The sequence below is a fragment of the Centruroides vittatus genome, unplaced genomic scaffold (genome assembly GCF_030686945.1).
Source record: "Centruroides vittatus isolate TY-2023 unplaced genomic scaffold, ASM3068694v2 scaffold_2520, whole genome shotgun sequence".
NCBI classification, from domain to species: Eukaryota; Metazoa; Arthropoda; class Arachnida; order Scorpiones; family Buthidae; genus Centruroides; species Centruroides vittatus.
This window is the reverse complement of record NW_027122689.1, coordinates 944,653-962,160: the sequence shown is the minus strand read 5'-3', so window position 1 is coordinate 962,160 and position 17,508 is coordinate 944,653. Positions and strand designations below refer to the sequence as shown.

The following is a 17,508-nucleotide window of genomic DNA, read 5'->3' as shown; positions in this document are numbered from 1 at the left end:
ATATACGAATTTCCGATTTTCAACGAAAGTCGACTAAACTAAATAAAGATATTTGATAGAAAAACTTGCCAAGTGAACACAACACTAGTGTTTACTAAGCCCGAAAGTCCCTTTGTTTCAATTCAAAAGTTCTGTAAACGGAGTTAAATGGCAGGTACGACTTTGTCGTTAACAGGAAAAGTACGACGTACAGGGGCGAGACTACTAAAATCGAATGTCTGTATTTTAAACGAAATAAATGAAAAATATGACTAAAAATTTTGGCTAGCACGGCCACAATAAATAATTTCTGGTTATCTGTAACTTCCCACCAAAGAATTTAATTTGCCGATTCTGAAAATCTAAAGCAGAAACAAAATAATCAGCAAATTGCCCGGAAAAATTGTAAAAAAATAAGAAGATTTCTCGTTTCATTTTCTGCAACTTTCGAGAAAACCTGCTCACCGCTAAAACAACATTGGCCCTAGTCGGATACATCCGGGCACGTACGATTTGACGTGGCCATCGAACCGTCCGTAACCACCGAGTCTGTTTTTGCCGCCATCCGACAACTAATAGACTAACGATGTTCGAAGAACGTCGCAGTGGCGGCAACCAATGAGACGTCCATGTCGGATTTTGATAATCTATTTATTCGACCAAGTTTCCGATTCGTTACGAAATGGAAACTTGGTCCGTTCGAATCAGTTTCGTCCGGAAAAACGAATCTGTATAGACCGACGCTTAGCAACCACTCGTTTTAATGGCGAAAGGAAACACTCTCGTATTCCACGCATACGTTCTTAACTTAAAACTTGCGGCGGGTGGCCACCGGTACCTTAAGTTGTGGGCGAGGAAAAAACCTGTTTGCGCGATTGATTCTTATCAATAAGATAAAATTTTCGAAATAATATACAGTGGGATTAAAGTTCCATTGTGCCTATCCCGAGTCGATCCGCAGTATTATCGGGCTTTCTTAAATAGCCAGTCTATAATTAAGCTGGCATTATCGGGCAGAAAGTTTGTGTCGGTAAAGTATATTTTCTATCGCCACGTCTTATTAGTTAATTCTAAACTTGTCTGCCACCGGAAGGAAGGCGGGCGGCGGGATCAAACGGCTAGTGTCGACCGGTCTCCTTTTTACCCTCCCGTAACAAAAGCAATTAAAACCCACGAAATATTGCGTAACGGAAACCCGCTTTGGATCATACTACTCGTATTCCCAAAACGACAACGAAAAGGTAAAATGACGGTCACTTTGTCGTCCGAAGCCAACGGACAACACGGACCAAAAAAATTAAAATTCTCCATCTTTGCCGCGACCGAAAGAGAAATGGCAGAAATTAGACGAAAGGGAGACCTTCGGCCACGACGTGGATGATGGCGGTAGTCGGCGCTCCTAGAAAGCACGGGTTATTTCACAACACGTATATACGCGAAAATATCTGTTTGCATACGATAAAAAATGAACGGTGCCTATTTTAACTTAAGTATAACGTAGAAATTATTTCAGCGGGCATTCGGAGAAATAGGCATATCTGTGTGACCAAAATACGCATCATAGCAAGACGAAAGTCGGACAACTGTTTTTCGGTCTGCCCTTCGAAATTCTAACGCTGATCCCTTCTCCTCCACGGCTAAGGACGGAACTGGCATCCCCCAAAAAACCTTCGGTCCCGGACCGAAGAAAAGACTTACAGGACGAAAACGATGGTTTCGGTGGTGGATGGTTTTGCCGGACGCTTTGGCCCCACGGTTGAACCGAACCGCTTTGGGCCATTATAGTTCCGCCACTGTCGTAGCAGTTATCTATCTATCTATTCCTCGTTGTTTATATAGAGTGCCAGCCATTCTGGCTATATTACTCCAATAGAGAGTGAGTACCCGATGATCCGGCCGAAGCTTTTTAACTTCTTGGCCTTACGTGACAGCGGGGAAATAATAGCGAGATTCAGGCCGAAGTTTTAAACGCGAAAATGTGTACGTCGGACGTTCGGCGCCGCTTTTCTGTAAGCCTAGAAGTTTGACAATGGCGTTTGAAAAGCCAGTGGAATCATGCTCGACATTCCAAATGCCATTGTCAAACTTCTAGGCTTACAGGAAAGCGGCGCCGAACGTCCGACGTACACGTTTTCGCGTTGAAAACGTCGGCCTCAACTTCGCTAATGCCTTCCGGTAGGTCTTTTAAGGGTAACTGGCCCTATTCGGGGGTTACAGACTTGGAGAAAATCCGGAAAACTCCACGTCCGGGCTAGGCGCCAACCCATCACCGAACTCCCAGTGTTCGGGGAACGGAACCGCTTGGGTCGTATCGGCTATTATCGTCTAATCGACTTAACTCCTGCAAAAAATCTGTGTGAACGTACAGGTGTACTTCGACTTACGAAGTACAGTACTTAATACTCCCCTCTCGAATCTATTTCTAGACTCGACTGGCCGGTGAAAGATTCGTTGGGCGTATATTTTACGTTAGCACTTCCGGTTACTGTTTCTCGAATTACGCTTTGTTTAACCGTAAGCCAGCCCCATTATCGATAATCTATCGACTAGTTCGTTCGACCGAGATGCTCGACAATTTCAGCAGTTTTTTTCTATTAAGGACGACAAAAGTGGGCGGGAACGGCTTTTAAAGCAGAAGTTAACGGAGTCCGACGCAGAGAAATTGAGAAAGGGAGAGACTCACCTTGGCAGATGCCGGTGGGATCTCGGGGACGTCGGTAGTGACATCGTAGCCGTCGGCCGGAGTCGCACAGCTGGACGCGGTCGCAGGCTTCGCCCTGTTGCCTTCCGCAGATGGAACAACATCCGCATCCGTCCGTCACCACGGCCACGCCCCTGGGACAAGAGGGAGGTTCTTCGGGACACCGACAGGGAGAACACCTCTCTACCTCCGACTGAAAGACAAATGAACAATTAGTCGCGCGAGGGAAGCCGCGCTCCGGTAATTCGAATTTTTCGTTAACGGTAGACGTAAACCACCGCAACGTCCGAAGTTTACTGCCAGTAAAATTTATAAAGGAAGAGTCAACGTGAATAATTTTTTTAAAAATATTAATTAATACGCAAATAAGACGACAAAGTAACACTTTGGAATTCTAATCGACTTCGATACCCGGACCAGGAAGTTCAGAATTAATGTTTCATTCGTAATAAAAGTTCCGGTGGAAAAGACTAACCGCCAAATAGCGGTTCCGACAGTTTCTACAGCGTAAAATTTCAAAACGCACGATTTCTTTACTTTCGAACTTAACAAATCGCGTTTGTTTCTTCTTCTTTATCTTGTTTTCTCTGTTACAACATCCGATAGACTAAGGAGAAAACTTTATATTAAACATTTATTCGATTTATCCTTCCGCCTTTACCTCGGTAAACGGTCGGTTTAAATCTACCATCTTTGTAATAAAGGTAATCCAAAATTTTCCACGGTTAAACATACGGGGTGGCTGGCGTCAAAGAAGTCCCGGTCCGTAGCTTAGACAAAACATAATAATACAGTAATAAACACAAAGCCAACCGGTATTACGAATAGAAGCCGAAAGTGGTATTTTTTTATAGTTACCAGATACTTGCACGACACTAACTACGAATAGCTTTGATTGCAGCCAGATGAATGGATTTCTGTAACCATAAGTATGACATCTTCCATATTGTTTTTTGCAATAGATTATATGCTTCTAACCAAAGTCACACCCGATTTGTTTTTTCAAATTTCTGTATCATGTTCTTTAGTCCATTTAGTGACAAAATCCTTTCCTTAAATCTTTCAGATGTGAATATCGTCGACAATACTTTGATAAGTGTTTGGCTAGCAAAGCTTAGTCCTTCTTGCAGATACCCAATGCAGATACTTCTAGCAATTAGAGATGATTTCACAAGATATTAGCATGCATGTAACGTGTTTTAGCACACTCAATGAAATAAATTTTTTATCGCAAATTCTCTTCCCCGTGTTCTTATTAAGGTAATCATCAATTTTCATTGTGATCTGTCAAGAACATTCTTCTCTACGCAGTCTTGTCAGTTTAATTATAACACCCTATTATATTTTCAAAGCATAGATGTTATGACACGGCAGTATTTGATGCTTTTTGAAAATTATTTAATCTTAAGGCTCAATTCTTCGACTCAATTAACTATATAGTTTCTTGGGGACACGAAAGTTACTATTATTTTTTTAACATAGTTATGGGTCGGCATGCCCGCCTGGTACGTGGCTGCCTGCCGAGCAAACGTCAAAAGCGGAGCCATCACGTCCGCGCTGTCAGACACGGAAATCCAGAGAGAGATAGGAATTAGTAATCCGCTGCACAGACTCAAACTCCGTTTGGCCACTCAGGAAATGGTTGCCCTCACGAGTCCTTCGGCTCCAAAGCCTACACGAACAGTAAGTTTGTGTATACATATATAAACATCGCCAAACCAGACGTATTAGTAATAAACCAAACTATCGCCGTAATTAATTGGATTATTTAATAAATATTAATAATTATAATAATTTAATTTCGATAAGAGATGGTACCTAACATTTACATCTACTATTACTTAATATCTAATTATTAACAGCAGCAAAACATTGCCCAGTTAATTACGGCAATAGTTTGGTTTATTTATAAGTTTGTCTTGGTATTTTTAGACAATTTTTTCTTTCCATTTTGTCATTGGTATCTAATAATGTAAAAGCCGAAAGTGGTATGGCCGATATCGTCCCTCGGTTCCCGTATACGGTGTAGATTTGCACAATACGGGCAACGATGTTAAATAACACAACGGTCCACTCGGCCGACAGAGCGCGCTGTCTCCACGCGATAGGCAAGCGCCATCGAGCATTTAATATAAGTTCTTTTTGGCGTTTCAGAAACCACGGAGAAGATACGGCAACGAAGAATTAAAAGAAACGAGCGGAAGAATGTGGAAATAGAAAACCGCTTCTCACTCGCGAAAAACGTTTCGACTTTAATTAATATCTGCTTTTGTTAATGGAAAGAAATGCCAAGAGGATTTTCGCTCTTACGAAAAAGGAGCAAACGGCAAAAATAAACCCGAGTTTGTTTGGCAGCCAACCGTTTTAGAGATATTTTGCACTCCGAGCAGCCAATGTCTCCCATCTCCTTCCCTGGGAACTACACTTGGCATCGAGCTGCCTTAGTTTCGAACCGTGTCCGTCGGCATCCGCGCCTTATGTCGATTTATTTTGTGTATCCGTTAGCAAAAATAATGCGAGAAAATGGAAAATCTACCGCCGGAGAGGATCGATGGGTGTTCGGTTCGGTGATCGTGAGTTAAGTGAATCTCATCTTTACTCCAAGTGAAATCGGGCGGTCTTTTCGATAAGCCAAAACGGAAGAAAAAGACGACGGTGATGGACAAATTGCCAAAGTGGGAATCTAAATGTAGTCCTATGGATGTTTGATCGCTTTTTGAGAAGAGGGGAGTTTCATAGTTTAAAGATTACTTATCGGAGAAAATACTTCTAGTGTGGTATCGTTAACTACACTGTACTGTACTTAAATTTTTACTTTGTATGGGCTTCGTATTTATGGTATTATTCGAACTTTCGAATACGTTAATATTATTTTAAGTTTTATGTCTTATTCGGTGTAAAAATCGACAAAATTGTTGTAACGTCGTCACAATACCGGGCTGCGATTTCTACAATCGTGCACATTTTCTGCAATCATATTTTTAATTTATTTATTTTAAAATATATGCTCTCGATTTTAGTAGTGCCTTGCCCCTGTACAGTACGTCATAATTTTCCTGGTGACAATAGGGTCATCAATTTAACTTCGCTGCAAAGAATATATTTGAATTGAAATAACGTGACTTCCGGCGAAAACCGGACGTTCATATATAATTAGCTGGGGCTTCCTGTCCCTAAGGTTTCCATATCTGGTCTCGGATTTCATCTATTTAATTTCGTTCTCGAGATTACGGAGAGACAGACGGACGGACGATAGCGGAAATTTATAGGTCTACAATTCTTTTCAAATCTCAGCCCAATTAATAAGTTAATTTTAAGTCTTTGAACGCTCAAAAATTGGCCCATATAAATTAATAGTAATTTATTCTTCGCTTTCAGCCATTTAAGCTTATGGCAGATTTCGCGAGAACAGCCTACTTTCGGATAGCGGGGGAAAGCGCTATTGCATCAAAATAAACTTATTAATTGGGCCGCATTTGCCGACCTGTACATTCCCACAGCCGTTCGTCTATCTTTTGATAATCTCGAGAACAGAATCAGTTGACTGAAAATCGAGACAGGTAGGAAAGCTTAGGAACCCGATAACCTATATACGAACTTCCGTGCTAGCCAGGAAGTCACGTGATTTTCTAAATTAAAGATGATTAAAAATTGTAGCCCGGCATTGTGACTACGTCGCAACAAATAATTACTGGTTACATTGTATAAATTAATCAAGTTACCATTAGCTTTAGCGCGTAACAAATTTATATTCTAGGAGACTTCGCCACTTCTCTGTTCGCTTACTTCGTGACGATTCATCGATTCCCGGTACCGCCCTTTCTACTTTTTCTCAGAAAATAGTATCGTGACGTTTTAAGCTAATTACTATAATATATATATATATATCCCCCAAAAAATAAGTAAATAAATTTTGAGCTCTTGTAGTTGTAAAGGACTCGGATAAAGGTTTTGTTACCATGATTACATAGAATCATGACATTTCAGAATTAATTGGGATGGGCATGAGAGAGAGAGAGAGAGGGGGGTAGACATCAGATAGATCATTTAAATAAATTCACCGAATTCCTCCATCCTTGGAATAAAAAAACAATCTATAACACTTGTAATTGCAATTTCGTAAACGTAGTTACAACCGCATAAAAAACAGCCATTACATCTTCTCGAGATATCATTATTTTACCGAATTATACGCATTTATGCTTTATTTCCTTTATTATACAAATAGTATTCCGGAATAAATGATTGCTTAATCGCATTGAAAAGAGGTACGGATTTAGAGGCCATCACTTCGACTCGTAAACTGCATTTTTATCTCTTATCGTACGCTGCAATTTACGTAATAGGATTATTATAACGCCAGATATTACAGTTATTCAATTACTGCTAAAAAATCGAACCCCAATTTGCTATATTTATCACTCGGTGCTTGCGCCAGCTTACCTGACAATTGGCAAATTCTCTTTTTACGAATTTGTTTATCTTCCACGGACAATTTTTTCGATAATTTTTAATACCATTTTTAAAATAGTTTTAAAGATACATTTTCTGTTTGGCCGTGAAAGATCAGTCCTAAGGCAAACTTCAAATATTCATTCGAATATTTCTCAGCATTTCTATTATTAGCTGCCCATACTCGTGCGCCGCAATACATCACAGACATGAATATAGAATTAAATATCTTTATGACGGATGCGGGAGTTCAAAATTCCATCGATATATTAGTTTTGTAGACGCCATTAGAATTCGGCCCACCAGTGACCGAGTGGATAAACCACCCACCGTCTGTAGTCCGTCGCGGGTTCGCCCCTACCCAACGAGTTTTATTCGCATTTGTAACACCTAAATATGGACACTTTTCCGTAGAGGCAGATCGCGTTGCCTTACCTCATCGACCCAACACATTAAAATTGGCTTTCGAATCTTTAAAATGAACTTACAAGCGACGCTTATATTTGAATAACTTGTATAAGAAACGTCTAGAAGTGCGAGACATCGTATTGTACCGTACCTAGAAACATCGCCTACAATTTCTCATACTAGGCCACTGGTGGAGAGCGTTCTTATAGTAGCTACTCCGAAGTGTAAAATATTAAATAAGAACCTCGTGCTTAAACTTCTTTATCTCTCTACACATTCTCTCTATGCGTAGCTCCACCGCATTCTATTTTTTATTCTCTAGAACCGCCTTCTTTCCTTACGGAAAGTTCCGCCATCTTTAAAACCCTTAGTTTTGTTAGAATTAATTTTTAACTTTTTCTGTACCACAAACTGTTCTACAACGCTAATTCTTGCGTATAGTTTACACTAGCCGAGTTTGCCAGAATGACAGTAGTGTCTACATACGGCAGACATTTTATTACTAATTACCGATTTATTAGAACGTCGGAAAAATCGTGTGCATTTCACTAAAGACTATAGAGCAAAAGATGCCTGATTAAGAATACAGTCTGGCCGAACTCCTTTTGTTCGTAGGGATGCGATTTTAAAACATTGTAGATCTATAAGTTCCCACTGTCTGGCCTTCCTTAATCTCAAGAACTGAGTTAAAGTTAGGACCAGATACCGAAAGTTTAGGGGTATGAGGGCCCGATGAACTTCCGACGCGAACGAGAAGCCATGTTATTTCAATTAAAAACTTTTTCTCCGAAAGGAGTTAGATAGATGACTGGAATGACTCCATTGCTAGCAGGAAAGCATGATGTACAGGGACAGGATACTAGAAAACTTAAGAACATCGCGGCGGAAAATTGTAGCCTGGCGTTGTGACGACGTCACAATAAAAAATTGCTCGTTTAAATGTAATTTTATCCTATCTTATCTCTCACGCCGATACACTAGACGCCAGAGTATCACGCATTTAACATTTTGTTACTGATATGAAGTCGTGAAACACAGCTACGATTCATCGTGTGAAATCATACCGAAAGTAAAAGTAAGTTAAAAAAGCATACATTTTCCCAAACTTTATAGTACATTTAAAACACACAATTTTACACTCTTGCAACTTTTATAAACTAAATAATCCAATACGAAAATATGATCGAGCTTGTAATTCAGTTTGTAATTTATAAATATCAGATCGTTTCATTCATATTTCGAACGTTTTATATACAATAGAATTGCAACAAAAATTTCACGTAAGGTAGACGTATTATACAGGAATCGTGTATTCCTGTATAATTTGACGGATTCTTTGGGTTACCATTCTTACATATCCGAATTATCCACGATGTTTCACATTTCGCCGGGTACCTAAGACAAATTTCATTAAATATTTTTTTAAGAAACTTATCCACATTTCACCCACAAACTTTCGGCACTGTTAGGATTCCATAATGACCCGGAGATTCGTCCTTTTATTCAAGCAGTTTCTAATTCGTCTCTAGATATAGATCCATCCAGTTTATCGCAACAAGTTCTTACATGTTCTGTTGGATAACATAATCTGTCTCTAGTTCATTTAATCAATTCTTAAATGATTAATCGAGCTACACAACATACCACGACTGAATACGTGAGCGCTAAGATTTGGCTTTCGGGAGGACTTATCACGCCCTATTGATCGGTAGGAAATCACAGAGACGGATGAATACTGATTATTTATTGCGATTTCGTCTCTGCGTGATTTTCCACCGCATCAATATTGAGCGATAAATCCTCCCGAGATCCAAAACTAGCGCCACGTACTCGATATTCAGTTATAGTAACAGAAGGACAAATTCACACGGCCACTCTGAATCAACTGTTTTCTACTCTAAGAATGACACAAAGTTTTCGGAATTCCGTAGGATTGGTAGTACTAAGTATAATACTAAATTTGTTACAAAATAATCTTTTGTTTTCTTACACAAATCTTTATAATTTTATCTTTATTTGCATCTTAATGTGAGTTTAAACTATCATTACTTTGCTTTCTTCTCCATACTTTTAAACACTTCTCGCGTTTTACCTTTCATCTTATTTCCAACATCAAGCGTGCATTCCTTTGAAAAGAGTATCTGTAATTGTCATTCCATTCACTTTCCTCAGCAAACCATCTATCGGGTCACTTTTAGTTACCTTTCTTGTCAGTCAATCCAAAACATCGAAGACATGCCACCCCGTTTTCCTCCATCTCCAAAAAAGAAGTCGACTTACATTTCATTGCCTCAATATTTACACATAAATAATAGACTATACTTTATCCTAAATGAAACACAAATACCAATTTTCCGCGAACGAGTTCTTTTGTTCTGCCGTTTGGCCGAGCATTATCGACACACAGCTTGAATAACGTATTTTCAACGTAATTAACCTTCGAAGTTCTATTTTCCCAGTTATCACTTACATAACGACCGTACACGGCACTGGCATTTATGAAATTTGAAATTCTTATTCCGTCATAGAAATCTGCACACAAAATCCGCCACCGCCGCCGTTTCACCTTAACCCCAACCGTTAATTGTCGTATTCGCTACATGATTATAATAACTCGTATCTTCCGGCAATAACTGGAAATAAATTTCTCTCTTTTCTCCAAGTCGTGTTTCTAAAAACAGAATACGCAAAACGTTCCTACAGAGTTCCGAAAGTCGACTATAAATATTTTATTCCAATCATTTATATTTCATACCGCGCACCAGAAAAAGTTAACATCGTTCGACCCATCGAAAATCAATTTATTAAACTCATTAAGGGCCTAATTTTTAGATCTTTGGATAACGAACAGTACACCGCCTCTTCCAAGTTTCCATTAAAAGAATTCTGCAATTCCCTCGGACCGTTTCCCGTCTCGAAATAAAAATTTTTACTTAAATCGAATCTGCCTCTTATTATTAATTTATCTCGAGGAATAAAAGTTTCATTTTTCCTCCTTTCATCCATTAATTAACTTTAGAATCAAAGTTTTTCTAATCTCGCGTGACTTAAGCGAAAGGTCAGTCTACGACTCCCATCGTCACTTTTGCTGCCAGATCTAATTTGCATTTGATTTTCGCCGTATAATTGTGTTTCGGCTCATCTTATCGAACGGTTTCGTTAATATCAAACTATTTTACCTGAACAAATACACCATTTTCAGTTCTTATATTTGTCTGTCCTAAACGATTTCTGATAGAGTTTCCCACTTCACATCTCGACGATTCGAATTGTCCCTATCCATCGATTGCCGTAAAGCAAAAACTTTAGACGGCACCGAGAAGATAAACTTTTCTCGACCCTCTAAGAGCCACGTTTCGATCGACGTAAACCGAAAAATTTTGCCATTTTCAGTTTCAGTTTTCGATTTCGGCGCTCTTTTTCCGTCATTGGATTCCCCGGTTTAGTTTTTACACCCGATATGTTGGGTTTTTGATGGAATGCGGCAGCGCGACAAGCAAAGGAGGACTTTCCCCGCAAAACTGGAACTATTTAGGAGTTAAAGGTGCGAAGAAAACCCCCGGGCGCGTGAGCCACCGACTACCACCCATCGGTAATTATATTCCTTTTCTTCGGCCACCCGCCAACCACCGAAGGTGAAATGAAGTAAGTTTATAAAGCATTATTTAAAATATTAAAAATCGCAAATTTAACATAAAACAGAGAATAAGAATTAATATCGACGAACGATCGTTATAGAATCCAAAACTATCAGAAAGTATGTCTTTCGGCCGAAAAATACAGGAAAACACGAATTAAATGTGCAAAAAGCCAGTGTAAAAGTAACAAAGTATGGCGTGAGTACGAGCGAATTGTCCGAAAGACGAACTCGATATATCTTTCTCCAGGCCACACGTGATCCGGTTTTGTCAATTTTGGAAATAATAAAGAAATTTTATTAATTTCGATCTGTGTTAAGTGTTTGGCCAATGTAAAATACATTAAGTGCCCAAAATCTTTCGGGCTATTAATATATTTTACATCATTTTCAGCGTTTACCAACAAATTAAAAACCGATGGAGACAACGCCAAGTTTATAATTAAACTCCGAAAGGCCATTTTACGTAAACGGCGCCATCGTCCGGTACCCGTACGATGGCAATAAGGAAAGCCCAAACCCTAGACGGGCCAAGGCATTTTCCAGAAGACGGCTATAAAAAAGACATTTCTCGCCCCCGCATAGAAAAAAATCCAGCAATGAGTCGCTTAACTTTCCCCGCGACATTTAAGACTGCGAGTGTGGCGCCATCTGTTACAACATTTTATTTTGAAAATCTTTTTATAGTTTTAATTATTATAATATGGCAAAAAGCTTAATTTTTAGGATAGGGATGGGTTTTATAAAATATTGCAAACGATAATAACGAGAAAAATCGTCACTAAGCCCGACCCTACTCGAGATACGACGCCCCTCTATCTCCCCACCTCCCCTATACCCCACATAACCTCTAAGCTTCAAACAGGGTGAAGAAAATTGTGGCTCCCTCACACACAAATACAAACACCCATACATGCAGAAATTACCCCCCCCAATCTTTTGGCATTTCTCGACGTTTCCAGGTCTCCGAGTCCAAAAATGTAAAAGTGTCGGGATGATTTTTTGACCGATGGCCATACTTTCCCTCTGTTATACGTAACAAAGCCGGAAAAAGTAAAACCGAATTAAAAAATAAACGAAAACGGGTTACGAAAGAAAATTTCTATTCCGCTCGGCGTAGATACGTTTATAATAATCAATAATTGTAAATTAATAAATAGCCGGATAGTCTTTTTCGCTAAAATCGCCCAGCCGGCGCCTCAACACCTACGGATAACATCGGTACGGCCAGCATTTTGTGCAGAGAATAGAGGGACGGGCAATTACGTCGGCACCGTAACCTATCGGAAAGTCTCCAGTCGGCAAGCGTCGTCACGCTTATAGTAAACCGTTAGTATCAAAATAGGAATGACTGGAAATTCGGATACGGAAGACGTCCTCTCGTCGATTACTGTTTTCGTTCGGGTGAATTACTGCATATTGAAATTAATTAACAATAGGAGTGTGACAATTAGCCAGTCTATTATGGGCCTGGCCGAACCCATAATGGGCTGGATAAAAGGGGCGCTCTTAGTGCCCACAGAGCGAAAAGAGTTTTAAAAAAACTATTTCGAACATTCCGTCCCTTTTTCCACCGGACGGGTGGATAAAATTCGGCCCGGTGACCAAAAATTTCGTGGCGCCGTAACTTTTGCTCGGAAGGCAGAAAAATAAACTTTTCGACGGACGAAAGAACGGAGCCGGTGGTTTTAAAACTCGCAATCGAAGATGTAGTTACGTAAAATTGCCCGAAACGGGTTCACGCGGGTGGCGAATTTGGTCGAAAAAATGGACAAACGAGAGTTTTCGGCCAGAAACCCACAGCCCGAGTTACTTGGGAGAAATGCACCGGGGATGCCAACTCGGCAGATCTTTATAATTTCCTTCCGAACGATAAATGGAGTGACGGTACGAAAGGAAAGGCGCGACCTGGCCCTTAACTTTCCCTGGGGGCCGGTAAAGGTCTATCGGGCATTACTGTAGCTGTCAGAAATTAAACTGCCACAGAACGACAAAATCAGAATTTAGTACGAGTGCTAATGGTGATTTTTTCTTCGCCTTACGCGGAAGTCGGCCGTATTAGCTACAAAAATCGATTTCGTCGCGAATTACAGCGCAGTTTATTCGAATATTCAGATTTTTATCTCGACGACCGCAAATAAAAAGAAACAAACGGCAATGGCGGCTGGACGGAGGCGGGTAATCTAGCGACGCGGACGATACGAAGAAAGCGAAATATCGCTAGCGATCTAATCGTCGGCATTCATTTTCCTTGGGATTTTTAGCTTTTACAGGAGTCGGAGATACTCGGCCACGATACGGGGAACCCGAAGGACCCGGAGAGAGGAGACGATGGAGAGGAAGGAGCGGGCGGGCGGAGAAAACAACTGTAAGAGGGAGGAGACCCGTTACCCTTCCGGGCCCGGATGGGAGCAAAAACACCGCCCCGGCCCGCTCTCATAACCGCCTCCTTTCTCCTAAGCGCCGGGCCAACGGGCTTACGGGAAAGGAGGAAGGTACGAGCCATTATTAAAGTGAGGACGGATCGCCTCACTTACTTTAATAATGGCTCCGGCCCTCGGAAGTTCCACCCGAGGTTTTCCCGGGCCACTTCCGGAACCCGTACTTCCGCTAAACTTTTTGGGGAAGGGAACGGTTCGGATCTGGGCGCGGCTTCCTCTTCGGCAAAGATTTCCGGTATTTATTTATTTAGATGGAAAACGACACTCGATACTCGTCCGGCTAAATCGTCTCTCCCCTTTACCGCTAATTAATTATAATAGAAATAATATGGCGGATGGGTGTAGCGGAAATTTTTAAATTTTTTCGGTGGGGAACCGTACGAAAAATAGACGGAAAAGGTAAAGGAAAGGGAGGGAAGGAGAGGAAGAAGATAGAAGCGGGAAAACCGATCGATAATATTCGTCGAATTAATTAAAAAGTAATTAATCGCGGTGTAAAGAGGCCGAGAGAAGCCGCCTCCCTCCTCCGCCGCTTATTTTACGCGCCTTTTATTAATTACGGCGGCCGGAAATGCCCGCTCTTAAATAATACGTTATCGATAATTGCCTCTTCCGCCCGTTTGTCTTTCGGAACGGAGGAGAAAACCCTTCCCGGCTCCACGTCGGTAAGTAACTAACCGAAAGAGTTTTAACCCGCCGAAATTCTTGGGCTTTTATTTAGGGGGCGGCAATTTTTCTCTTCCTTCCACCTTTCCCCCGACCGGGGGAAAGGTGAGAGGAAGGATCTGTTTCTGGTAGAAGGGGAAGTTAACGCCGTTTCGGAGGAGGAGAGGAGGTCCCTGGCCGGGAAAGGACCCGATCCCAGTCTCGTTCGGACCCCGTTTACTCCGTTATTAGGTGGATACGAATAAAGCTTGCCGGCCGCAGTCCGGAAAAGGGGATGGGTGGTCCGCTGGGGTCGATACGGATCCCACAATTACGATTAACGAGAAGAACGCCCGTGGTGGGAGAAAAGGAGCCGCGGCGAAAATTAATAGCGAAATCCGTTAAATCGAGGGCGGTTTCGTCTGCTTCGGAGGCGGAAGAGGGAAAGTTCAGCCCGGCCCGAGATAGCGCTAACCGCCGCCTCCATTCCCGGGATTTCTTTAAATTTGGCGGGCGAATAGAAAAGAAGAGACGGCTGAGTCCCCGAAGAAGCGCAGAAGCCGCAAAGGCCAGAGGTCAAAGCGCGCGTCTCGGTACAAAATTAACAGGGAGAGCGTCCGATCGAATCTGTCTGGCGCGTGCCAACCGACGATTCCCGGAATCAGTGGATCGACGCCGAGTACTCGTTCGACCTTGGACGCAATTTTCCAACAACCGTCGACTTGCGCTTTTCCTTACGTTCGAAACGCCTTCGACGGCGCTCAGCGCGGACCTGGCTGGGAGACAACGCGCAGAGAGAAGCTTTGCGCGTGCTCTCCCACCCACTAATTTTCTTCCCCTTCGAACCCCCGACCTAAAACGGACCGGAAGTCCAAACGGAAATTCCGACGTAAAGACGGGGGCCAGCGGCTCGACGCAAAATCGGAAACGAATCCGCGCCGCCGCTTTTCGGTTACGTTATTCGTCCGAAATACGCCCGGCAAACGCCGTCAATCGACCGATTTTTTACTTTTTCCACCATTCTTAAATGGGTTAAAACCTCCGCGGCCCGGGCCCAGCGTTTTTCCTTTTCCTTTCCGTCGTTTCCCCCCACCCGCGTTTTATTCTTCGGCGCGCCGGTCCCCGCTCCCGGTCCGTTCCGGTCGCGCTCCGCGCTTCCCATCCGTCGTGGTCGGCGGAGACCCGCGCCGAGTTTCCGGAGGGAAGCGCCCCACGCCGATCGATAAATCCGACAAATGGAAGGGCGGCGGCGGAGAGCGGCGCCGACCGGGCCCGGTGTATTTAGGGACCCGAGGACGGGCGCCAGCGGAAAGCGAAAGGACCCGGCAGGAGGCCCCAGCGGCGGGAAAAGAGCAGAGAAAAGGCGACTCACCCCCGGTCGGGCGGCGGGCGTCGACTGGGCGGAGAGCGGCCCGACGACCAGCAGCAGGTAGAAGGCGACGGCTCGTGCGGTCCTCTTCATGGCGCCCGTGGCAGGCGGCGACCGGTCGACGCTCGGGGCGGGAACCTCTGCCGCATAACCGGAAGCGGCGCTGGCGATCTTGGACGCCACCGGGACGCGCGCCGGGAGAAAACTGCGCCTCGGCCGGGTGGCCGCCGTATCTACCTACGGTACAGCGCCACCTGCCGACCACGGCGCCGGCGCCGTTCTCTCCTTTCCGCGGGCCTCGTTTCGGTCCGGGGTAGGTTTCCCTTCGTTCGAGAAAGACCCAGTCGGTCCCGGCGTGCGGACAATTTTCCGGAAAAAAGCGGAAGAAATTCTCCTGGACGCGTTTTAAGTCGGTGGAGTCGTTTCTTAATCCCCGGTCAAATGCCGGAAAGCGGCCCGATTCCGACGGATAAAGAAACGGAATTAGACGGAAACGCAAATTTATGTTTTCGAAGGGGGAAGCGTCCCCGGGACTCGGTACTTCTGCGTTATTCCGTCGGGCGTAAAATGCGGGTGTGGCTGGAAAAGGAAGACGGGGACGAGACGGGAAAGACGTTCCCAGAAGTGAAAGGAAAAGTTCGAAGATTCCGGTGTAATCTTCACCGTGGGAAAGAAGGGTGGAAAGACCGTAGCAGATCCTTCCGTTTTCCTTCCGTCAGATATCGGTCTTCCTTTTTTCCTCCGACCTTCCCGACGAGTCGGGTCCGACTCTACTCTTTCCCTGTCTTCCGATAAACGGCGGGGGCGGCCCGGGCCCATCCCTACCGCCGGATCCGCGTTCGGAACCCGGAAATACGTGGGAGAAAATTTTCCCGCATCCCCCTCCGCCGCGGTCTTTACTGGCGGTCCGAATCCTCGGTTTCCTCCCATCTCTCTCGTCCGAGGAAAGAAGGAGAAGACCCAAAAGAGAGAGTGGGCGGTGGTGAGGTGAAACGGAGGACCCATTCCGTCCTCCCGGGCGTTAATCCGCGCCTAGCCATCGTCCACCGGAAAACATAACATCCCTATTCTTACAAACGTGTCGATTAATAAAATTTTCAGCCGTAAGAAACCGTGTTGTACTGTACGTACTGTACAACACAACGAATACGGTACAAATTATTCACAATACTGTTTCTTTTTGTCCGAATAATCTCATCGATAACGGGTTACAACGGGAATCCGATCGTTTTGTTTTCTTCGTACGCACGTAAAACCCGTAAAAATCAATTTCTCCGTACCTATTGTCATTTGCGGGATCGACGCTAGTTGTTTCTCGTCGCGGGTTTGGGCTTTGTCGGGTGACGTCAGTTTTTAAACACCGAGAAACATTCTTCCGTGGGATTCGGCCGCGGTCCATGCGGCGGTAAAAATTTGTGATGTGTTCGGAAACCCGGAAATTGGCTGTGGAGAGGACGCAGAAACGAAGGAAATAATTCTACATTGTAGTAACCTATTGTGTGGCGCTTAACAATTGCTAAGGAAGAAATAAAACAGCCAGAAGACAAGTTTCTTTCCCCGGCCAATGGAACGATCGTTGTTCGCGTTAAATAGACGAAAATCGAGATCGGATATGGAAAACTTAGGGGCCGGAAGTCCCAATTAACTATATACGAACTTCCGGTTCGTGCGGAAAGTGGCCTTATTTTCATTCAAAATTTGTGTGGCGCTTAACAATTCCCTCGAGAGGAGTTAGATAGATGACCGGCACGACTCTATTGCTAGCGGGAAAGTACGACGTACGGGGCAAGACACTAATAAATTTGAGACCGGATACGGAGAGTTTAGTTTAAATTAAAATATGATTAAAAGTCGAAGCCCGGCATTCCGCCGAGGT

General features: G+C 43.3%; 1 protein-coding gene across 2 annotated transcripts in view; it reads right to left on the bottom strand.

Moving 5' to 3' along the window:
* Positions 1-15,876, bottom strand: part of LOC136987514 (CCN family member 2-like) — a 36,805-nt gene extending 20,929 nt beyond the window's left edge. The window contains exons 1-2 of one of the 2 annotated variants that reach the window (XM_067285252.1): positions 15,636-15,876; positions 2,663-2,873 (exon numbers count right to left, since the gene is read on the bottom strand). In XM_067285252.1, the coding sequence (XP_067141353.1) occupies positions 2,663-2,873; positions 15,636-15,725 (301 nt within the window). In that variant the 5' untranslated portion in view covers positions 15,726-15,876. The remainder of the gene's footprint in view (positions 1-2,662; positions 2,874-15,635) is intronic. The other variant, XM_067285251.1, reaches the window with a different exon arrangement.
* Positions 15,877-17,508: the final 1,632 nt, after the last annotated feature.